At 39.5% G+C, this 25,179-nt stretch overlaps 1 protein-coding gene across 1 annotated transcript in view; it reads left to right on the top strand.

The window, feature by feature from the left end:
- LOC121341276 (leukemia inhibitory factor receptor-like) overlaps positions 1 to 24,513 on the top strand; it is a 31,163-nt gene extending 6,650 nt beyond the window's left edge. Inside the window, exons 5-15 of the mRNA XM_041414676.1 lie at positions 816 to 955; positions 5,633 to 5,774; positions 5,919 to 6,001; positions 7,078 to 7,288; positions 9,499 to 9,657; positions 10,749 to 10,871; positions 11,434 to 11,586; positions 14,322 to 14,465; positions 17,509 to 17,605; positions 19,972 to 20,035; positions 23,956 to 24,513. Coding sequence (XP_041270610.1) covers positions 816 to 955; positions 5,633 to 5,774; positions 5,919 to 6,001; positions 7,078 to 7,288; positions 9,499 to 9,657; positions 10,749 to 10,871; positions 11,434 to 11,586; positions 14,322 to 14,465; positions 17,509 to 17,605; positions 19,972 to 20,035; positions 23,956 to 24,432 — 1,793 coding nt within the window. The 3' untranslated portion in view covers positions 24,433 to 24,513. The remainder of the gene's footprint in view (positions 1 to 815; positions 956 to 5,632; positions 5,775 to 5,918; positions 6,002 to 7,077; positions 7,289 to 9,498; positions 9,658 to 10,748; positions 10,872 to 11,433; positions 11,587 to 14,321; positions 14,466 to 17,508; positions 17,606 to 19,971; positions 20,036 to 23,955) is intronic.
- Positions 24,514 to 25,179: the final 666 nt, after the last annotated feature.

Here is a 25,179-nt window from a genome sequence, read left to right as displayed (position 1 = left end):
AATATATAGTAATATTTGTGTACCATACTTAACCAGCTTTCTGTGCTATCCTTGATGGCTTTCTGAATTTCTTTGTATTGGTTTACTAAGAGCAGATTGACTCAGCACTGTGTACTTAAGGAATCCTTGATATAGAGCATTAGGATTTTGAGAAACCTTTTTAAAATTCAACTCTTTTCTGAGGCCACTTACCCATTACGCAGTTATAAAAGAAAGTTATTTTAAAAATAGTTCTATTTATTAGGCCCTTTAAATGTTTATTTAAAGATTTCCTACCTATCTGAGCACTGAACTAATGCTAAGAGCTTCTCAAAACTTCACCTGCTCAGACTAATCATGGTCCAAGAAAAACCAATGCTTCTCTGCTGGGAGTTACTACTAGTACAACCCAAATTATCAATAGTGTAACCTTTACTGAAGACTTTTGGCCACATTGTGAGAGGAAGATGAAAGTATATTTGCACTTACTGAAATTTAAAGATACTTTGGATATTTTTTATGCAACTCATGATTACAGGTACTCTTGACATTTTAATTTTGCCTTTCAGCCTCATTCAGAATAGTAACTGCTTAGTAAAAGAGTGTTCCTGAAATCAGTAAAAGCATTCACAAAAGAAAGGCAAGAGGAACAACTATATTTTGTTGATGTCATAAAGATTTAGTAATTATTCATTTTCATGGTGTTTTGAAGTCTCACAGCATTCAGTATTGTGTGCCAAGTCTTTCAATTTTTATAGACCACACTCAACAGATGCAATTACCAAAGCTTTCCTGCTTCTCTTGTGTTTTTAACAACTGTATCTCCCCCATTTTAGGAAAGTGCTTGTCACCATCTAACATAAATGTTTATCAGATCACAAACCAATTGATAATAAAGTGGGACCCGCCCACAGCTCATGCACCATATGAGTTGAGATACAGAGAGGCACTCACAGAATCGGCTCAGTGGACACGGGTAAGTACTTCCAGATGACAATCTCATGAGAATATAAGGTGCTCCAATATCAGCTCAGCTGCACATGTTATATGCAGCACAAGTATTGCAAGGTGGTATAGCAAGGAGTCATTTTATAGGCAGATCCCACTGGGGCACCTTAGTTTGGTTCTAACAAATAATGAAATGTTTCAGAAAGAAGGAACAGTAGCTTTAAGCAAAGCAAAATAAAATAGCATGCTATCTGGTTCATTAACCTACCAGTGAGACATTACAACTACCAGTGATGCAAAAGCTGAATACCAGAAATGCTATGTAAAGTCAGATCCAAATCATGCTTTCAGTGATTTACAGTATTGCTCTTTTAGCTGGTATCATTATATTTTCAAACAGATTAGAGATCAGGTTGCTTTGTTTTTCAAAGTAATATATCATACTTTATGCACTTTAGGTTTGTGTAAGTATTCCAGATTTTCTTCTTTGAAAAGAAGAGAAATAATTTCCCTGTAATACTGTCATAGAACCCTGGAGTGGTTTGGGTTGGAAGGTTCCAACCAGCCTAGTTCCAACCAGCCCTGCCATGTGCAGGGCCACCCTCTAGTAGACAAGAATGCCCCATCCAAACTGGCCTTGAACACTTCCAGAGTTGGAACATGCACAGCTTCCTGTTCCAGTGCCTCACTACCCTCACAGTGAAGAATTTCTTTCTGATACCTATTCTAAACATACCCTCTTTCAATCTACACCCATTGCCCCTTGTCTTGTCACTACATGATCTTGTGAATAGTCTTGCCCCATCTTTCCTGTAAGTTCTCTTAAGGTACTGGACGGCAACCACAACACCTCTCCAAAGCCTTCTCTTTTCCAGACTCAACAACCCCAATTCTCCCAGCCTTTCCTCACAGGACAGGTACTCCATCCCACTGATTTTGTGACCCTCCTTTGGATTTATCCCAACAGACCCATGTCCTGCTGGGGACCCTGTCCCTGAAAACTAGGAAATAAACTCTCCATCATATTTGTTAGACTAACATTATTTCATTAGCAGTGCTGAATGCATGGCTAATTATCTTCAAAACATCCATGCCCAGTAACTTCAGAGACCAGGTTAAATTCCTGAAACTATTGTATTTTCATGTTTCCTGAAAACACGCATATATGTTGATTATTTACACTTGTTTGGATATGGTTCCAGATCTTCTGACGAATCTTTTCTCCTTGGGAGTATCTCAAATATGTCATCAGGTCATAATGTACTTCTTACGATTCTTTGCTCTGATACACAGTCCTTGTTCTCAAAACTGAGATATTAGTTAGTACACATTAAATCACTGATAGAAGTAAACAAGAAAGCATTAACTGGAACAAGTTTATTAGTCATAGATGTAGGGAGTTAGCACAAGGCCGCATTAATCTCTGGTATTTGTACTAAGAACTGTATGTACAAAGTGAAACATTAACAACAAACATAGGGGTCGTGCTCTATTGTGCTAAATTGAAAAGAATTTCCAGCACCTTCCTCCACTGCTGCATAGATGTCTTCTTACAGGAATGTTTGGTAACAACCCCAGAGCTGCTGCAGCCCTGCAGGTGGGGTCTCAGCAGAGCAGAGCAGAGGGGCAGAATCCCCTCCCTGCCCTGCTGCCCACACTGCTCTGGATGCAGCCCAGGACACGTGTGGCTCTCCGGGCTGGGAGTGCCCATGGCTGGGTCATGTCCAGCCTCTTCACCACCAGCACCCCCAAGTCCTTCTGGGCAGGGCTGCTGTGATCTGTCCATCTCCAGCCTGTGCTGGTGCCAGGGTTGCTCTGACCCAGGTGCAGCAGCAGCTGGTCTTGTGGTTCCTATGGTCCACCTCTGGAACCTGTCCAGGTCTCTCTGGATGGCATCCCAGTCTGCAGACACCCCTCAGCCTGGGGTCATCTGCAAATTCATAGAGGGTGCACTTGACCCCTTTAAGCCATTACTGAAGATATTAAATAACAATGGTCACACCCACTGTGAAGCCCTGATGGACACATCTTGTCACTGGTGTCCACTGGGATTCTGAGCCACAGTCCACTACCCTCTGGATGTGACAATCTAACTACTTCCCAATCCACATCACAGTTTACCCATCAAATCCATCACTATCCAATTTGGAGAGAAGGATTTTGTGGGATACAAGATCAGTTCCAGTTGCATTTTAGGACATGCAATATGGCACAGCAACAGGGCAGTACAAAACTAAAGGGAATACACAGGAGATGGAAAATTAGTCACAATTTCAATAATGTCTGCATGTAGCAGCAATGGCTGCTTATCCCTCTCCTTCCCATCCAGCAGCATATGAAGAAAAGGCTTCTCCAGCAGGCAGGTATGTATGCATGATTTGTATCACTAAGTCCCTGAAATTGTCTGCTTTTCAAGCTCTGTTATTTTTATATATGTTAATCAGGTTTTAAATATGCATTTATCAAGAAAAAGAAGAAAATTGTTTAAATAACAACAGTCTCCACTTCTTGGGAAATTCTGCTCACCTAGGAGCCTCTCTGCTTCCTTTTTACTACAAAAATCTCCCTTGTTCTTCCTTTTGTCTCAGAAGGCTGTTCCCATTTCTCTTGTAGCTGACTGCTGGTTCATTTAGCCACTTCAGAAGAGATACTTTGAGAGGCCCATGTAAGAAATGCTTCATCTCAGTGCAGAGAACATTCAGGTCTTGGAAAGGCCCCCTCATTCACTTGCATACACTTGCTCCTAGACCATCCTAGGGCAGCCAGTTACCCATGCATAGCCCACCCAGTAGTGCAATAGGTAGACAACCACGTGCAGACAGTCTGGCGTGTGGCACGTGGAAGAACAGAAGGTTAAGAGAAGTATGAATGCATGCCCTGCAGGTTTTGGAGACAGGTGAGATGGAAGAATCACACAAGTACTGTGGGGGACTAGTACAGACATCCACACTGGGTGACACAAATGAGTGAAAACTACAGGTCATGAATATACATGATCTCCCAGGTCCCAGCTGATGCTGTGAATTTAGGCTGTAATCTCTTGCTAATAGTATAAACATAGGCTAAGCTTGCAGATTAATAAATTAGTATGGCCATACATGCACAGAGGTTATAGAAAGCTAGAGTTTATCAAGAGTAGGATAAATGTGCGTGTAATGTAATTTAACATTTGGGTTTTAAATCCATTCCACTTCCCTCTTGTTTGGAGACTTTCTCTAATATTGTGGGTAGTGGGATTTTTTTGAGACCAAATAATAGTCACAATGGTAAATGTGACAGTCGTTAGACAAGAGTAGATGGCACAGAGCACCTGATTACTTCACAAATAATAGAGTCAGACAGAACTTTGAGGGAAACATTTTAATTGGGTCATGATAGTTAAAAAAAGCTCCCCTTGCATTCTAAAATCCTTCTCAGATCTTCTGCATGTCTAGTTGCTTCTGGATCCAGACCTGGTCAACAGTTTCTATCTCAAGGACTGTATGTGCACAATCAATCCTTTGTATCACTTAACTGAGATTTAACATTTTCAGTGTATTAATTTCCAATTCACTTGTCAAGTATCTGATGAGATGAATACTCTCTCATCCTTGAGGAGTAATCTTCAGAAGTTAAGAAGTGTTCTTACTCAAGAGATCCCTTTGTATATCCCACTGCTGTGCAGGAGAGCTCAAGAGGCTGTGGGCTATCCACTGCTTAAGGGTAAGATGAGACACTTAAAGATATATACGCATGCTCTCTTCAAGTATTAGCTGCTTCCAAAGTTGACTTGAGTTCAATCTTAACCAGCACTATGAGTAGGTGGATGAACTGTTAAAATCAGCCCTTGTCTTTCATGTTATCTGTCTGCCCTGAATCGACTTTGAGCCAGATGCTGGTCCAGACGCATCTAATATGACTGCTGATAGTGGTTATCACTTATTCAGGATTACAGGAAATAAAGGTCAGGATAGAGGGGAAGTGGAGGGGAGGGAGATTGAGCGCACTCCCACAGAAATTAATTAATTAACTTACTAAAAAATAAAGTACTGCAGAAATTCAAAGAGAAGAGCTGCTCGCCTTACAGTGGGACTTTGTTGTTTTTGGGGGGTTTTAGGGAAGAGTTTAAGTGATAACAACAGTTTCCTATCATATTTTCTCTTATTTTCTCTGTATTTTTAAGCTCAGGGTTTTTCTTAGACATGGGTCGTGTCTTTGTTTCAAGAAAAACTCAATTTCCTGAACAGTTATTGGGGCTCCAGTGCCATCATCAGTTGCAGGTGCAAATCTCTTCTGCAGTGCCAAGGCACGTTCAAACCTGTCATGCTGTTTAAGACAACAGCCATGTGGATCTATTCAGACATAATGACACTTTTAAAAGTAAAAGCTTTTTTTTAATACTTAGTTTTCCCTTGAATTCTTGTTCTTGAGAAGCTAACAAGTCTCGGAGTTAATAAAATTTTTATTTTTCAGTATATGTAATGTCTAATTGATTTAAAAAGTAATATTTAGACCAGACTACTTACTATCTTGAGTGAGCAGAACAAGTTCATGAAAAAGACAGTGTTGCCTTGAAAGAATGAAAATACCTTGACTAAAAAGTGCAATAATTCGTATTTGATGACAGGAACCTCTGCTTTCAGCTGAGTCAGAAGACTGGTCTTAGGCTGAGAAAACAATTAATATAATGTTTTATTACGGTTACATAAAGGATTTTTTTTTTTAGGTGCCTGTAGGAAGCAATGTTTTCAATGTCACCATTTCAAATTTAAATGCTATGTCTTCATACATTGTTCAGCTCAGATGCATAACCAAGGATGGTCTCAACTGTGTTTGCATTTGGGGCAAAGAGATTTTGGTCCCTCACAGTAAGTGAAATGTAGTTTCATCCTACTGGTAGTAAGTATGAATGTAAAGGCTTTTCCAAATTCTGTGTCATATGAATGACATAAAAATGAACACAAGAATTATTCATTTGAGTGCATGTCTCTATCTTTTTCCATGTTTACCAGAACTCATGGACAAGCCAAGAATATCATATAATGTAACTACACAAGTCTCTCCAGGAAGAAGAAGTGTTCTTCTGAAGTGGGAGGTAAGGTTCATTTTGAGTCTGGGTACCTTCTGTTATGTATATGCTTATATGTGCATATTTATTTCTTGCATTGCAGGGAAAACCAGACTTTCTCATTGCATTGAGTCTACACTTGATAGGGGAAGGGCACTGGATATTGTATACTTGCTGCAGAATTCATTGCATCTGTATGTTGATGATTTAGGAGGTAGAAACTAACAGGGAAAAATTACATAAGTTTATATTCCTGAAAAATTACTAAAACTTCCCTTCTTTTCCAGAGAAAAACATGTTTTTATTTTAAGAGCTTCCAGCTTCATCTGAAATTCTTCACAAGATATGTGTAGCTGCCTTTTAAAACAGTAAATGTTTTCCTGTCTACGTTACTCCAAAAATATCCAATTATTTCATTAAGATAACCCAGCCTCACAACTTCATGGTATATACACTATTAACTTTGTGCCAGAAATAACAGACAATCTTGATTTTAGAAACAATTCTTGAAGTACTCACAAGCCTTCACGTATTTAGTTTCTGTCTGTATTGCAGTAATTTCCATTTCTGTGCACTCATTTTCCAATCTCTTATTAAGATTAGTACAGTAAAATAATGAATGTACCACCACCAGGAATTTCTACCAATGGATATTTAACACATTTCAAATTTGTAGCGTAATTGGTAGCATTTGTCTTTAAAGATACCTAATCAAGCCCTAGAAGATGAGGATATCCAGAGGCATAAATTTCAATTAGATACCTCTCATTAACTTTAAAGTTCCTGAAAATGAGGGATATGTTCCACTGAAATGTAGAGAATGTTACAGATGCTTCACTGCTGTTATTACAAATTGCATACACATAACTAAGATCTCAATTAAAGAAAATTCTTAATTGTGTACTTAAATCCTCTCAATTTAATCATGCTCTTAATTTTAAGGAAATGCCTTGCTTTATTGATTCCTAATGACCTAATTAAAACAGTATGATTTTATCCCCATCATTAAAGGCTACATTTTGTTTATAAAATTAAATTCCTCTTGATTTTCTGCATGGGACATAACAGCATTTATAGAATGATAATGTTTTTCCTCTTGCTAGGTAGCACAAAGTGAGAATGTCCTTGGATATTTTGTTAATGTGGAAAGAATACCCAACAGTTGCAACCACCCACCAAATCACATCTCTCTCAAAGACAGAAAAATTCTTGTTAATCTCTCCATGGCTTACTATAGACTTAATATTTCTGCCTATAATGAAGCAGGAGAATCTCCACGAGCTATCTACATTGTCCCAGAATCCTCTGTAAAAGGTATTTATCTTATCACTTATTCACCATTATGGTGGGGAAGTTTTATGACCAATCTCTAAGGTTACTTTTTAACGGACTTTGGGATAGGTGAAAGCATTCTCTTGAATATATATTAAGGTAATATTTTTACATCCTAGGATTCAGAATTGTTTCTTAAGAAGATACTTCAGTAGAAGTTAACAGACTAGCAATTTAATATTCATTTTAGCACTACTAGAGAAAGTACAATGTGTTGGACCTACTTAGGAATAAGGTGGATTTTACTTAGGAAAATGGTTTGTGGACTGTCCTCAATATCAAGTAGGTACCACTGGTTTAAAAAAGTTCACAGAACTATGTGAAGTCTAAGTTCTTGAGCTAAATAACTATTAGGAGACCTGCTACTGTCCTTTATTTCAGTATTACTCTAACTGGCACATAGGAAAAGGAATAGATAGGATGTACATGCCACATTCTAATGAAGATGTAAGCTCTTCTGAGGCCCAAGTAGACAGTTTTTTCATTTAAAGAATAAAACTTATTGTATAATGTCTTTGTTATAAATTAGTTTCATGTGTTACAGTCTTGAGGTATTTATTTCAATATATGAAGAAGTTCTCTTACAAAGTAGGATTTTTTAAATTCAGCTATAGCATTCACAATAAAGAAGTGTGCAAGTACCCTTGTTGGTCTTCTGATAGCTGCAAATGATTGCTTATCCAGAATTTTCTAACACTCCCCTCATGCTGTTCTCCTTTTCCTTGCAAAGAGGTAACCATTTGATTTTGCTCTTACATTTCAGTCCCTTAGCTCTCTTCTGATAAAATATATCCTACCAGTTGAAGCCCCCTTTTGACTGACAATTAGTAGTCTACTGAACCTCTGAGCCTGTATTTCATGGCTCTCTCCAGATGCCTGTTTCTGTTTGATTGTACTTTAGTGCAGCTTCTCTGTAGCTATCATTAATTACTGAGAGGATACTTGCATTAATTGCATTAAGATAAAATCCTTCTCAGCATACACAGCTGAGCTAGTCAGCTAGTACAGTAATTTTCTTTACAGAATAACAGAACCAACTATTTTGGAAAAGACCTTTGAAATCATTGAGTCAAACTTATGGCCTAACATTATCCTGTCAACGAGACTATGGCAATAAAGTGACACATCATCCACTCTTTCCTTAAACATTTCCAGGGACAGTGACTCTACCACCACCCTGCACAGCCCATTCCGATGCCCAAGCTCTCTTTCTGTGAAGAAGTTTCTTCTGATGCTGAGCCTAAACCTCCCCTGTCTCAGCTTAAGACTATGTTTCTTGTCCTATGGCTCATTGCTTTGGAGAAGAGACTGACCCCCACTTGCTAGATCCTCCTTTCAGGCAGTTGTAGAGAGTCATAAGGTCTCCCCTGAGCCTCCTTTTCTCCAGGATAAACAATCCCAGCCATCTCAGACAGCCCCAGCTCCCTCAGACAACCACAGCTGCCTCACAATCATTTTGCCTTTCCTATATTTGTTTCCAGACAGGAGATAAAATGGAGAATGTTTATGTCTCTCGCAAGGTTCACTTCTTACCTCAAAATGGCAGGTTGCCCTTTTCCCTCCTTAGTGTCAGACCGAAGGTCTTTCCTGGTTTCATAGCCTGCCTTTTAAAATGTCAAAATCTTCAAGATCCTTTCAAAAAATTCAAACTATATGCATATGAAATCATCTAGCTATGATATATTCTCCTCCATCCCTGCTCAGGCAAGGACTCTCTCAGAGTCACTCCATGTCTAGCAGCTGCTAGAGGCTCACAGGAGGTTACTCAGCGTCACCTGACTTCTTTCTCCTGAGGCTTGGAACAGCCACTTAATTTCAAACAATCAGAAATCAGGAAAAGTCTTGTACAGCAATCCACACTGTAATTCCCAGACATCACTGCAAAGTAGTAAAGCTAAGTTTCTTCTATTGAAATACTACTGTAAACCTTACTATGATAAGTAAGTCATCTGCAATGTTGCTATATTTGCTTAATGAATAATCTTTAAAAAACAGAATAAAAGGGAGAAAGAAAGAAAGAAAGAAAGAAAGAAAGAAAGAAAGAAAGAAAGAAAGAAAGAAAGAAAGAAAGAAAGAAAGAAAGAAAGAAAGAAAGAAAGAAAGAAAGAAAGAAAGAAAGAAAGAAAGAAAGAGCAATAGGGGAGAAAACTGCTTTCCTGTTTATTGACCTTTAATTGTGTATTTGTTCACAGACTTGCCTGGTCAAATCTATGTCAAAAGCCAGGGAACAAATGCAGTTGTCACATGGACTCCAGAATACAATCCAAAATGTTTTGTGGTTGACTGGGGCACTAGTAAAGAGAATATGCACATGAAAATAGTATCTACGGCTACCAGAAATTTCACATTAGGTAACAGCAACCACCACACCTCCTATGGAAGCACCCTTTCATTTTTTTTTGGTTATTTTTGGTCGGGCAGAGTAGGGTTTTTGTTCTGTTTTTAATGGCAAACTGAAGATACATCCAGGTAAGCACAGCTCTTAAGATTTGTCCAGTACTGAATCATCAGTTAATGCTTAGCAACATTAAGGCAGATAAAAAGAAGAGTTTTCATTAGGGTTCTTCTGGATATGGTTGGGCAAGAAATGCAGCTAAGCTACTGGTACAGTGTCTCTCCTTGCCCACATTCCAGGCAGACCTATATATTACTGGCTTTAAAAAAAACCCTTTCATCTTGTACATAGGTAAGCTTATCTTTCAATATAAACTGCTCTGTTACAGACTCCCTAAGATTGATTTTTATTTTTATACTTGTGTCTATACTTTTCAAAACATAAGTTCTAGTATAACTAGAGTAACATAAGTTCCAGCATAACTCCAGTATTCTGCTTACCATGCTAAACATGATGTGCTTCAGTCAGGGATTTCTATATGGAACAGACACTGAAAATTTTGATTAAAATCATGTAGGTAACTCTTGCAAAGGCCATTCAGCACTGTTTTTTTATGTACAATAGAGAATATTTAGCTTCAGAGTTCTACAAAGTCTTCTAGAGAGTGGACTGTTTAACTTCATCCTTCTGCAATATCTGTAGTGCCACATTACATCTAGGTTTTTTGCTTGGGCTTATATTTTCTAGCTGAGTGGGAAATACCTATCCCTGAAATAAGATAACTACAGTCATTTTAGTTCCTAATTTCTCCTTCAGCAGCTAAAGCCTCCCATAGGGAGACTATAAACCCACCTGTCATCTTCCAAATGAAAACCCATGTTTTGTCCCGTTCTGGTTTTGAAATAGTTTACATAAAGCATCTAGAAACACTGAAGAAGGATGTACATATTTTGTATTCAATGGAAAGCACTATACACTTATGCTGTGCTATGAGTCTCAGAAAGCAAGGACTATGCAGAAAAATCTATGAAGCTGTTGTCTTTCTTCTTCTTCTTTGTAATTTATAACTTTTCAGTAGGCCTTGATATATCTTTATTTGTTTTCCAGACAATTTTCAGCCATATAAGTTGTACAAAATAATGGTACATGCATCTGATGTGTGTCAGTGTGAAAGTTTCATAAGACATGAAGAGACTTTTGGAGTGACCCACTTTTACTTCGTTGAAGGAGGTATTCTTCCTCTTCCCCACCCTCTATATTTCTTCTTGCTTCCTGTTTGTAGCAGTAAAAGGAAGACTACAAAAAATTTCTTTTCCAGGTGACTGAACAGCTTTCTCCAGTTAGCATTGCCTTTATTCTTAGCAGCTATGTCCTGGCACTGAACGACCTGTATGCTGCTCTTTACTGACACATCCACAGAAATATTTTTATTATGTGTGACATTACCAAAAATAACAGAAAGATGGTTCCCAGACCCATGTGGCTCAAATTCAAATTAAATCAGATTTTCCAATCCCAATTTCATAGTCCCTTGTATTGCAAGTTGAAATGAGTACTGTTGCTATTGGAGTAAAATATTCATAATGAGACAGTCACAATTTCTACCTACTTTGGTATTGTTTAAGGTGACAAGTTTTTACTCTGTGGGACTTTGCCTTTCTCTTGCACCCTTCACATTGCATTTATAGCATCTAGAGTTTGACAAGAACTCTCTTGGAAACAGCTAGTTTTCAGTCTTGTATGTCCGTTGCACAGGTATTGATGCAGAACTAAATGATCTGGTTTTTAAAAGTTCCTAGGACTGGTCCCACTAATGTGACAGTTCTGAATATAACAAAGCATTCGGCACTTGTGAAGTGGACTGAAATAGCTGCAGAAGACTGTTTGGGCTTTCTCCAGGGATACAGGATCAGTTACACAGATTCATCAAGTAAAAAGTCTCCAGGTAAGTCACCGCTGCCAGAACACAGCAGCAGCAGCTCAGGGTCATGAAAGAAAAGCTTCATTCAGACCATTAAGTCTACTGAGTTATTTATGATTTCTGAGCAAATTGAGTTCTCTGCTCTCAAAGGTCAGCTCCTGGTTAGACTTTTAATGATCTAGTTACTCCCATGAACACTTAAAATGTTCTAGTTTTTATCTCAAATTAAATATTGCTATTTCCTTAAAAAATTACATTTCTAGGACTACAGCAGAATTCTCTAGGAACACTTAAAGAAAGACATACATTTTCACCATTACAATTTCTGTTACAACATTTGTATGTTTCATTGCACCTCATCCAAGCTTGAGTCTGAGCATTTCTATAAGATGTAAGACATTCTATATGTCGTACTTCAATTCAGTTAGCAGTTTGGATTTCTTATCTGTTTCCAAATACACCATTATACATTTAATTTTGGAAACATTTTATTAAATTGGCAGTTTTTATGTCTAAGTTTGGATAACCTTAAAGGTCTTTTCCAACCTTAATAAACTACAAATGATGAAACTTCTATGCATAGAAACAAATGAATAGCTGTGAATTCAAACCACTTGAGTTTTCAATTTAAAAAAGCCCCATATTCTTTTGATAAACATTTTCTTTCTGGTCTAGAGTGGAAAGTCCCTTTGCCATAAGTAATAATACGATAACTCTGTACGTACTGGCCTTCAAATAAAATTGAAGACATGCTAGGGAAGACAAATATCAAATAAGAGCTGACAAAGGGAGATAGTAAGAGTTCTATAATACATGTTGACCTATGCCTTTAGAGAATCATAAAAGTCTTCTGGAGATTCTATTCCACTTAAATACCTACAAGAAGAGGCAGAATGGGAACATCCAGGGCTGAACTTAATTTATTTTTTTTTCCTCTACCTTAACCAGTCAATACAGCAGTAACATGGCACCCAATCGCCATTTTTCCAGGCAGGAAGTATAACTTTAATGGAGAATGTGGGGGAAGCAGGTCCATAGGCTACAGCATAACATCCTCTTCTGTGAAGATCTTAAACCCACAATGGCAAACTTGAGGAGTAATTTCTGCCCCAAAGGCATCCTTACAGCATGACAGCTTGTACATTATTCTGGCCAAGGGAAAAGTCACTGCACCATCAGAAAAGACAGGCTGAGCTGAAAGCCCCACAAAGCAGGTAAAGCAGAAAGCACAGCCCTGTTTCTGTACTGAATGATGAGTAAGCACTGGCATAAATCAAGCTAAACAACTACTGACTACTGGAGTGAGAGTAAAGTGTATGACAAGGGCTAGTCCTAATATTAACTCTTACTGTCAATATAGGAACAACTGTTCAGCATGTTAGATATATTTTCCTCTCATAAAGTATAAGCAGCCTTCTGTATTCATCACTTGTGATGGTTTGACCCTAGCTGGATATCAGTCACTGGATGCCAGAGCTGCTCTATCCCCTCTGCAAGTGAACAGGGGAGAGAAAATGTAACAAAACATTCACGGGTTGAGACAAGTATTAGGAGACATCACACATTGCCACATGAGCAAAACAGACTTGACTTGGGGAAATTAATGGAATTTATTGCTGATGAAATTCAGAGTAGGATAACGATAAGTAAAACAAACCTTTAAAACACCATGAAATAAAACACCTTTCTCCACCTCTCCCTCCTTCCAGGCTCTAACTCTTCCCCACCAGCAGCACAGGCAGACACAGATGGAGTTACAGTCAGTTCATCACAGATTGTTTCTGCCACTGCTCAGGGAGGAGAGTCCTTCTGCTCTGGCATGGGTTGCCTCCCATGGGAGACAGTTCTCCCATCAACTTCTCCAGCATGAGTCCATCCCATGGGCTACGGTTCTTCACTAACTGCTCCAGTATCCAGTGTTTACTTCCTACAGAGTGAAATCCTTCAGGCACAGCCTGCTTCATCATAGATCTCCCACAGGGTCACAAGTCCTACCAGGAAATCTGCTCCAGCATGGGCTCCTCTCTCCATGGGTCTGGAGGTCCCTGTCAGGACCCTGCTCCAGCCCAGCCTTCCCATGGGTTCACAGCCCTGTCTCAGGCATCCACCTGCTCTGGTCTGGATCTCTTCCAGGGGCTTCAGGTGGATCTCTGCATCCCCTGGACCTCCACAGACTGCTGGGCCAAAGCGGCCTCACCGTGGTCTCACCACGGGCTGCAGGGGAACCTCAGCTCTGGTGCCTGGGGCACCTCCTGTCCCTCCTTCACCAGCCTGGGTGTCAGCAGGGCTGCTCCTCTCACATATTGTCACTCTACTCTTCCCTGGCTGCAATTACATTTGCAGAGTAACTTTTTTCCTTCTTAAATCTGTTATCACAGAGCCATTTCTAATTAGCTCAGCCTTGGCCAGCACCACATCCATCCTGGGGCCAGCTGTTTCCATGTCTGTTGGACATGAAAAGCTTCTGGCAGCTTCTCACAAAAGCCACACATGCAACACCCCTGCTACCAAAACTTGGCCATACAAACCCAATACAGCTTTGGTGTGTTAGAAGCTCATGCTTTTAACCTCTGGATTTAAAATGTACATAAATATTTTGGAGAAATCTTGTACCCATCCAAAGAACATCTGCACAGTCTGGTTTCCTTCAGATGAGGATCAGGGCACTGAAATTTTGCCTCTTGCCCAGTCATCTGCACTGACACATGCTCAGCCATGAGAGTTCATCTAATCATCTCCAAAAACCTCTTGTGTTTCAGCTGTTACTCTCAACGCTTCTATCACAAGTTACCATCTTACTGGACTGAAAGAAAAGACCACCTATCGTGTTCAGATTTCAGGATTCACTAATGCTGGGGAGGGACCTCTGACTGTTTCACAACCTTTCAGCACTCCAAAATATGGTACTGTGGAACCCCTATGCATCTGCATTACCCAGCATGAATCTTTTCTTTATGTTCTCTCAGTGTTCACCTACAAGGTTTATTAACCAATCCTCAGTTACTGAGAGCAAACACAAAAAATTTTTCCTCTGCAAGATGTAAACTTTGTGTCACAGAACAAAGTATTTCATTACCTGTATATTACCTGTATTTCACTACCTAGTATACAGGGAACTTGGTTCTTCATCTCGGAAACCTTTTCTGACCTTTTTGTGCTACCTATGTGCACATATCTTTATTTATTGACAATTACTGTCTAGATTTCAGCAGATGAAATTTCTGCCTGTGACTAATAATGTTCCAATCATCTGCTTTTGGCAAAATCCTGAGCGGTCATGTAAAGTTGGCTTCCTGAGCCATTAACTGCAAAAATAAAGGATTAAGTACCTTTCAGTTGTTTCTAGTGTGGGTGAACACTAACCAAAGTATCTTTTGCTTTCTGATAATTTAAGTACATTCTAAGTAACAGGTTCTTTAGGTCATTGGCAAAAGTTTGCTTTTCTCAGAAGTGCTTGGATAGGCTAAGACCAATACAGTTACATTTAAAAAGTCTAAAAAACTTAAAATCATATGAAGTTGGCTAAACTTAGTCTTTCAAACATTTTTAACACCTCATCAGTTAAACTAAAACTAATGCTGCAACAGACGTTTTTGTTTGATCACAGCTTCCCTTAATGAAGCCTTCTAAACAGAAAAATAAAAGAACATGCTAAGATGGTATCAGGAACCTGTGATATTCAGAAACAGAAGTATGCAAATGGTTTCTCCCCACAGCAGCTTTTTTGTATTAAGTGAAGGAGGTATAAAACCATACAACTGAATAGTTAAAAATGTAAAGCAGAGATTAAAAAAAAGAAATTTAAAATCTTCCTTGAAATCAACAGGATTTGTACCCCTCCTCCCAACACTGAAAACTTTCTCCTGTCAACACAAGATATTAAAGTCTCTCCCTGGAGCTTTTCTTCAGGACTCTATTTCACTCATCCTACCAAGTATATATTTGGAAAGTATTCAATTTTTCAGTAAAGTAACAAAAATGCACAGTGGAATTAACACAACATTTTAAAAAATCAAGTAATTATGTTGAATTTAAATATTACATGTACTATTTTAGCTCTTCCCAAACATTTCACAGGTTATTTAATCCATTAGAAGTATCTCAGGTTTCTTTGCTATAAAAAAAAATTTCAGCAACAAAACAATTTGCAGCTTTCCAAACTGGTTTTGAACTTTAGGTATTCAGTTTGGTTAAAAAAAAAAAAAAAAAAAACACCCACAAACTATTGCTGGGTGCTGGATAGGAAAAGAAAAAGCAAGTGGCTTTTTTTTGCAAATATGGTTTGTCAATATCAGTAACACAATCATGAACTGACCACACTCTACAGGCACTATTTTTAAACTGTTGATGTCTCCTGTAATGAAGGAGACATCAAAAATCTATAACAGAGACCTCTACACTGACTCGCTCTTAACATCATAGCCATTTTTGGTTTCTATGTTAGCCTGAGCATTTTATACACCTTTGTTAACCTCTCAAACACTTTCTCCTTTTTAGGTAGGTGGGATCTTGGTAGAAAATGTCTCAAACAAGTATTAACAGGAAATAAGAGACATAGATTTGCTTCAAGGCTTGACAAATGACTGATTACATATAAAGTGGTCTTAATGATCTTAAAAGTTAAAGCATGGACACCATCTAAAAACACAAACTGTGTTACTGCTATCAGGACCAGACCTCTCAAAACAACCTAAAACAAAATAAAATCCAACCAAATAAAAAGCCCACAAACAAACAAACAAACAAAACCCCCAGAAAACAAAAAACAAAACCAACCAACCAAAAAAAACCTCAAACACAACTAGTAAATCCTGACATCGATAAAAAGACACTTTCACTCAAATAGTTTCTTATTAAATCAGATGTGCATGAGGGTCCTGACTTGTTAAACAAGCTAGAGCTCAGATAACAGCATGAGGAAGAAAAAAACACTTGACAGGTTGGAGAAATGGACAAAGAACCATCTGAAATTCATCAAGGGCAAGTGCAGTGTCCTGCACCTCGGGAGGAACAACCCCAGGCAGCAGCACAGCCTGGGGCTGACCTGCTGGGGGGCAGCCGTGTGGAGAAGGACCTGGGGGTCCTGGTGGACAACAAGCTGTCCATGAGCCAGCAGCGTGTCCTGGTAGCCAAGAATGCCAATGGCATCCTGGGGCATTGGGAAGAGCACTGCCAGGAGGTGGAGGGAGGTGATCCTGCCCCTCTGCTCAGCCCTGGTGAGGCCTCACCTGGAGTGCTGTGTGCAGTTCTGGGCTACTCAGGACAACACAGACATGGAGCTGCTGGGGTGGGTCCAGTGGAGGGTTGCAAAGGTGTTTAGGAAAATGGAATACATTATTAGTGAGGAAAGGCTGAGAGAGCTGGGCCTTTTTATCATGGAGAGGAGGCAACAGAGAGGAGACCTTATCAATGTATACAAATACCCTAGGGGCAAGTGTCAGGAAAATGGGGCCAGACTCTTTTCTGTGGTGCCCAATGACGCAACAAGAGGCAATGAGCATAAACTGAAACACGGAAATTTCCACCTGAACATGATGAAGAACTTATTTACTGTTAGGGTGATAAAGTACAGGAAGAGATTGCCCAGAGAGGCTGGGGAGTCTTCTTCCCTAGGGATACTCAAAACCTGCCTGGATGCAATCCTGTTTCACCCGCTTTAGGTGAACCTGCTTTAGCAGGGGATTAGAATAAATGATCTTCAGAGATCCCTTCCAATCCCAACCATTCCGTGATTCTGTGATACCTAGATATCTTAAAAATACAAGCCTGAAAAGCTCATGCTCCCCTGAGAATATCAGCTTTAGTTTTAACTAGATTTTACTTAAATTCCAGAACATGTGTAAAGTTGGCTTTGACTTCTGTTTGAAATATTTCTCTCATGAAGTTAATAAGGTCTTTCTGTACTTTACACCATAAATCTAATTCAAGCTTTCTGTTTCCCATCAGATAAAGGAGAACTTGAAGGTTTTGTGATTGGTCTTTGTTTCAGCATGATACTCATTCTGGTTTTTGCACCTCTCACTTATTCTCTGGTGATTAAAAGGTAAGAACAGAATATTGGCTGGAGTTGTTAGCAGCACTCTTGTTTTGCTTAGCTCTGAGTTTCATAACACTGAGTCTTTTTTGTCATTAAAGGCAACACAGCTCAAAAAACACACAACACAAAAGCCACCACAGTAATCTCACAGTGAAAGCAATTAGAAGCCACTATAAGCTGATTAGAATGGTAAAACAAGTTTGTAAAAAATCTGTACTCTTTAGCTTTTGACTACCTCCTGTCACAAATACTCTTAGACAGAGCCAGGACCATTTCTCACATTGGGACATATGCTATATATGCTATAGATAAAGCATGCATTTGATTTTTTTTATCTAAGTCTTTTTTGCACACATTTGGATATTAAATTTATAAAGTATGCATACAAGGACATAATGACAAGGAGCAATATATGAATGAGTAGGAACAAGAGAGAATAGCAAGGGTGACTATGAGGTCTGGCAGTGATCCTCTTATTTTATGAAAAATTGTTTTCTGCAATAATAATTTATTCACCCCCACACAATAATCTGAAGTACAATATCAGAGGCATACACTATGACTAAAAGGTTCGCATAGTAATGGGTTCTAATAATAATTTTCTGACAAACCTAATTGCATACAACCACTTGTTACTATTGGTGCCCTAGAACACTACCTTCCCTTTTTCTCCTCTTCACAAAGCACCAGCCCCAGAAGCTGAAAGCACAACTGCTAAAGGATGGCACAACTTGTGGCTTCAGAGCCACACAGCATGACATAGCCTGCTTTAGCTTTAAACTCTTGTCCTTGCCACTGGGGAACAGACTTTGCACTTTCAGACTGTATTTTAAGTTGCACTGTGTCTGTTACAAGAGTTTTGACAGGAGCTTCTGAGACCTATCTAGTTTTGACCTAGAGCAAACTTCATTGTGATCAACATAAGACAACACTACATTGTCTGGGCCCAGTAGGAAAGACGAAAGGGAAAAAAACATCAAAACACAAAACAACCTGCAGCACCCAGCAACCCAGCATAGTGCTACAAAATAGTGCTTAAATTTGTACATTTGTAGTAATATTGAGCACTTTGAACTGAGATAAAAGGTCCCAGTGATGCCCTCATTTCAATTGCCTTCTTGATTTGTAGGAGAGGAGTCACCAGCCAGCCAAACACCCATCTTCACAGGATCAGCAAGAGATTCAGTAACTTCATAGCCACAGTTTTCACCTCCAACCCAGCCTAAGCAGAGGCAAAGTACCCTAAAGCTAATGAAGTCTAGCTTTCATTTCAAAACTGAAAAACTCTGAAGCCAGCACTAAGGCAGAGTGATGGACTACTTAAAGTCGCAGCCTCTCTTGCAGCTTTGCTGAGGCTTTTTTTATGGAGGTGAGATGAAATTTGGCTCCCAGAATGAGCCAAACTCAAAACAATCAGGAAAGAGCAGTATTAAGTTGTTTGTCCTAGAGCCAGTTCTCATAAGCCCTAGAAAAACACTTAATACACCCAAGGATAGCTCAGCTACACTTTGGGGGCATAAAATAAGCAGGATGGCTTCTGCGGTGGTGTTAGAAACAAAAAACGTTTAATAAAGGCAAAATAACAAACAGAAAAACTCGAGCCAGGTACAGAGGTCTGCCCCTGGTAGAAACACTTCACACAAAAGCCCCTCTTCTCCTTTGTTCTGTTCTTTTCTACTTGATTGATCAGGCGGGACTTTTTGGCTTCTATCCAATTAGGTGTTCTCTGGTGTTTGCTGAAGTCCCTGAGGCCCTATGAGGTGGCTTTCCACCTAACAGTTGAGAGAAGCTTCTGGGCTTCTTTCCTTTTTTGGGGGACAAAGCTTAGTTTTTGCCACTCTGTCATTAGGGGGCGCATTCCTACAGAGCAGGAGTTGTGTTGTCTCCTTAGAGCTTCTTCCAGACTACCAGTGCCACTGCACAGGGGCTGAATGCAACAGTATCTTGCTCCTTGTTTTCAGGGGAAAGGAAACTTCTAAATCAAAGCTCAGGAGCAAACACTTACTAAAACAAGCTTTGTCCTGTAGCCCTCAAGGAAGATGGAGGATTTGTGGAAATGATAACAAATTAGATGTACAGAAATATTAGATGTATGGATTAAAAGTACAGAAAGAGACAACATTGCCAGTACTTTCACAGCTCCTTTGTCATTAAACAAGGATGCTAATCATCATTAACGCAGTATTTCAGTGTAGACTATTAAGTTTGGTCTTTAGCTTTTAATTAGCATTATGCTTAAATGTCTCTGTAGAACAACTTTTTTTAATGGTTACAAAAATGTTGATATATTATGTATGAACAGTAATTAATTTAAATGCATAGGAAATGTCAGTCATATAACCTGATGTTTAATGTAAAATACTTCTTTACAGGCTGAAAATATTGTATTGGCGCAGTGTACCCACCCCCAGAAACAGCACTGCCCTCCAAGATATGGTAAGTACTCTTTTGACAGCATGAAAAAATACGCAGAGGAGATCTTTGATTAATCTATAGAGCTAGTTATCTGTCCTTTCACACTTTACTCAAGAAAATGTCTAGTAGCAACTGCTTAGAAGACAGAGTAATATTCAAAATATAGGATGGGGGATAGTTTCTATTTAGGCATAGACTGTATACACTTTTAAATATAATAAAGGTCTCAGACTTTTTTTACATTTACATTTAATTTTTTTACATTTACATTTAGTACACTGTAAAGCATTTTTAAAGGCATGATCCTTAAAAAAACAAATCAAAGTTGAATGGAGGTAGGTGGAGTCCAAAGAGAGAAATTCAGGGTTTGTTTGGCCATCTGGACCTAATCTCATGGGACAACCCAATTAAACATGAAGCATCTTCATTATTTTTCTTACCATAAAATGAATTTCGATCAAGTCTAACCATTAACCAGTCAGTTTTCACCAATTCAAACTGGTTATTAAGTATAAGTTATTCAAAACACAAAGTAGTGAATTGTGGCCTAATTCCAGAGAAGTATTATGACAGAGGCCATGTAACATGGTGTTCTCTGAAGTCTGCTCCTCAGCTTGCCTCCAAAGCAATCCAGGGGCTCTGACAGGCAGCTGGTAACTGTCTGAGGGGCACCTACCAGTCCACAGGCACCAAGGTTCAGCAGCATGCCAACATCTTACCCACAGCTTTCTCATGTATTTTGGCAAGTATACCTGACTTTCAGCACTAAATAAGAAGGAAAACCAGCAATTAGGAAAAAATACATCTATTAGAATCAGCTGCTGGAGACCACATTATCCACTTTTGCCTATTAGTAGACTTACCTTCGCCTTCTTTCCTCCCCACTTTTAACAAGATTTATGCTACAGTTTTGGTGACATCTGAAAGTCCTCCTTTTAGAACACCTAAGTTTATCTCTTAAGTCTCAGACCACCTATGATTGTGGTTTTGTAGCAGGAATTAGTACTGCTTTCCTTTATAAATCTCTTTTTCTGGAAGACTTGAATTTAATTTGGCTCTTGACAATCTAGTAGCTCCTCTCACGAGCTTTAACAAGCAGCCGTCTACCTCATAAAATTTTGGGCATTGGCTAGGTAGGTATCTACTGTCCAGAACTGGGATACAGAGTGAACTAATTAGAAACAGTATTTCAGATAGTCTGCTGATAATCAGAATTTTTGCTGAACATCAGCATTGCTTCCTGCAACAGAGCAAGTATGGATTTTCATATTTCAGATCAGGACTTCTTCACTTTCATTCTTCCTTTCTTCCACCTAAATGTAGATAAAGAAGTGAGAGTTCAGAGTTAGTCATCAGGTAGCCATTTTGCAATGAAGGATTGCAAGTGAAATATGCTGAGACTGCATGCTATAGAAAGGACAAGTAGGTTTTATGAACCACAGTGCCATTTTGACATAAAATGCGTAGAAGCAAAATATATTTATTTAAACTTCTTTAACTTTTCCTGCAGAGGCAAAGCAACTGTTAAAGCAAATGAAGTCTGTATTAACCATGCCTGGTACAGAATATTGTAATGTTGATAACATGTCAGACACAGAAATACCAGATAATGGTTTGGGAGAAAGCCGGAAAAGCACTGCCAGGAGACAGTACAATAACCAGTTTGGCAGATATATTGTCTAGAAGTAATTGGCATTCTGAACATTACTTGAGTTTTAGTTGTTCCAAGACTGAACCACATCAGTTTAGTTAATCAACTTAGCAACTCTTGACAGAAACACAAAAATAATCAAAAAAAAGACAGCAAGACGACTTGTCCGGTAATCCAGGGGGATTACTTAACAAAATATAAGTCAATCATACAGAGCTCATGGTACAGAGCAGCAGGAGGAACTGAAGACACTCTCATTACAGAGACCAGGAAAATGAACAATGGGGAACTAAAATGTCAGACAGTCATCCAAACCAGTGTCCTGTTTTTCATATATAGCCAAGATTCTTCAAAGATGCTTCTTCTTCTTCACCTATTGCTCTTTCAGACAGAATCCTAGCATTGCTATGTTGTTTAGAAAAGACCTCTGTGATTATCAAGGCTAAGCATTAACCAGCACCATTGTGTTCACCACTGATCCATGTTTCCAGGTGACACATGTAGATTTTTTCCAAAAACTTTCAGGGATAGTGAATCCACCACATCCCTGGACAGCCTGATCACCCTTTTAGAGAAGAAATTCTTTCTAATACCCAATCAAAACATTTCCTGGTGCATCTTGAGGCCATTTCCTCTCATCCTGTCACTTGTTACCTAGGCAAAGAGACCAAGTCCCCCCTGGCTGCAGCCTCCTTTCAGGCAGTTGCAGGGAGTGATAATGTCCCCCTGAGCCTCCTTTTCTCCAGGGTAAACAACCTCAGCTCCCTCAGCTGCTCCCCATTGGACTTGTGCTCCAGACCCTTCCACAGGTCTGTTTCCTTTCTCTGGACTCACTCCAGCACCACAAAGTCCTTCCTAAACTGAGAGCCCAGAACTGAACACAGGATTCCAGGTGTGGCCTCACCAGTGCCCAGCACAGGGGACAATCCCTGCCCTGCTCCTGCTGGCCACACCATTGCTGATCCAGGCCAGGATGCCATTGGCCTTCTTGGCCACCTGGGCACTCCCTGGCTCATGTTCAGCCGCTGGCAGCAGCACCCCCAGGTCCTTTCCAGCCACTCTGCCCCAGCCTGTGGCACTGCCTGGGGTTGCTGTGACCCAAGGGCAGGACCCAGCACTGGGCCTTGCTGAACCTCACACCACTGGCCTCAGCCATGATCCAGCCTGCCCAGAGCCCTCTGCAGAGCCTCCCTGCCCTCCAGCAGATCAGCACTCCCCCCCAGCTTGGTGTCACCTGCAGACTGACTGAGGGTGCACTCCATGAGATCATTAGTGAAGATATTAAACAGGACTGGCCCCAGTGCTGAGCCCTGGGGAGAAGCTCTGGTGACTGAACACCAGCTGGATGTTACTCTGCTCACCACCACCCCGAGCCTGGAGTTTTTTATCCAAGCCAGGAGCAGCCTGTTTATCCAGGAGAATTTTGAGGGAAATGACATCACACTTTGCTAAAGTCCAGGTAGACATAATACCTATTTCAGATTTGGTAGCTTTGGAATTTGGGCTGCTCTTCATAAAATAATATGACAATGAATGTACATATCATACAGATCTTTATTCAAAACAAGGCAGAAGTTAACCATGCAGTGATGCCTACTTATCCCATTAAAAGAGAAAAAGAGAGATATTTTATTTGGTACTCCTGTGACCTCAAAGAACAACATTCTCATTTCTCAGTCAGATCACAACTTGTAAGAAAAAAGAAAATAAAAACCAATGCACACTTACTTATCTCTTGCAAAAAAAAGCCCAGTGTAAACAAGTTTAGAGCAAGTGTGGACAGGGAGGCAGAGGGAGAAGGAAAGAAAAAAGTCTAATAGCTATACCAGCCTGCCCGTAATTTAAAAAACATTATGGCAAACACAGAACGAACTAGAAGGAAAATAAGGAAGCTTGGTGTTACCAACTGTTCTCCATTTAACCACCTAGAACTTGCAAAAAACTTGTTAACCCAGGTATACTCAGATCACAATATGGTGTGAAGTTTAATAACAAATTGTTCATAGCAGCTGACAGCTTAATTTTGTCTAGCTGCTGTTCAAGTTGCTGCCTTTTTATAGTAATATATTTGCTAAATTTTTTGAAAGCAGAACAGCATATCATGAGGCTTACACTTTATCATCACTACTTTTGGTCCCAAGTAAACAAAAAGGCAAGAAAAACTAATTAAATACTATGGGACCAGGGAAGATGGTCCTTTAAATTAGGTATTTTCAGGCATATTTCTAAAACCAAATATGAGCTAAAATGTATTAATTAGCATATTCTTCTTTCTTGATTTCTCTCACAGGCTAATTGGAAACCTCTTTCAAGGTCACTGCTTCAGGCCCTGTCAGACAATGATACCACCAGCCTTTTTGTCATAGAGCATGAATCAAAGGTTCCTCTGACACTAGACCTCTCCACAGATGGTGGAGAAGACAGCAAGCATGACACCTGCCAGTCAGAAAAACCTATCAATAACACAGACATGAGCCCGAGGCATGAAGAAATCCCTGCAGAAGCAGTTACAAGTGAAGAAGACACCATTTCCACGGAAGTACCACTCTTGAGTGATTATGCCAGCATGGAGTTTAGTCAGAAAGCCCTGATGAATCTGGCAGTGAGCACGCCTGAAAGAACTGCTCATCCTCATCTGAAAATGGAACTAAGCAGTAAGCCAGCACAAACTGTGCAGAAGGCTTTGTTTGCTTCCCAGGACTACCTCAAACAAAACCAGGTGGTACTTCTGCCATCTGGACCAAATTTCACGGGACAAGCCAATTAAACCTGAAACATCTTCATTATTTTCCTTACCATAAAATGAAGTTCCAAATCTTGTACTTCAGTGGAGCCACTAGGACCATATGGGATAGTGAGCTTGTGACAATAGTTATCCCCACTATAGTGTTTCCTTGGTGAAATAGATTGATTGCATTATTAGATTAGCTATTTCACCACAGTCACCCAGTGGAAAGTCCCACCAACTTCACACAGGCAAAACTTCTAGGAATTTACATGAAAAATCTTTCAGCAAAGTACCTCTTGCTTGGTATTTTGTTCCAGGGTATTCAGGGGCCATTCAACGCTTCCACTTAAGAACAATGTCATTCTAGATATCAGAAAAATTCTCTATTCACTACGACCAGCTTCAGATCTGATTTTCAGATCCAGTAAGTTCTTCACCAAAAAAAATTCCAGCAAAAGTATCTACCACTTCAAAGATCTCCAGTTGGTCAAAGCTGGTCACAGAAATTAATGCAAATCTTTGAAATTAGGAATCAAAAGTTTGTTTATTGATCTTTGTAAAACACCATTAGTGCTTTACATTCCAGAACTTTACAACTTTAGTCATTGTAGATAAATAGTGCTGTGTAAGTGAAGATGATAATAAGTTTCATTAACAGTACAAGTTGTTACTTGTATTAAATTAAGGCTATTTCCTCCTACAATTACCCACACATTCAGAAAAACACATCCATAATTTGTGATGAGGTGTAGCTGCAGATATGTTTTCACACTGCAATGACAACAA

This window comes from Onychostruthus taczanowskii, unplaced genomic scaffold (assembly GCF_017590055.1).
Source record: "Onychostruthus taczanowskii isolate IOZ18803 unplaced genomic scaffold, ASM1759005v1 scaffold46, whole genome shotgun sequence".
Taxonomy (NCBI): domain Eukaryota; kingdom Metazoa; phylum Chordata; class Aves; order Passeriformes; family Passeridae; genus Onychostruthus; species Onychostruthus taczanowskii.
The sequence above is the reverse complement of the archived record's forward strand: the minus strand, read 5'-3'. Positions and strand labels throughout refer to the sequence as shown.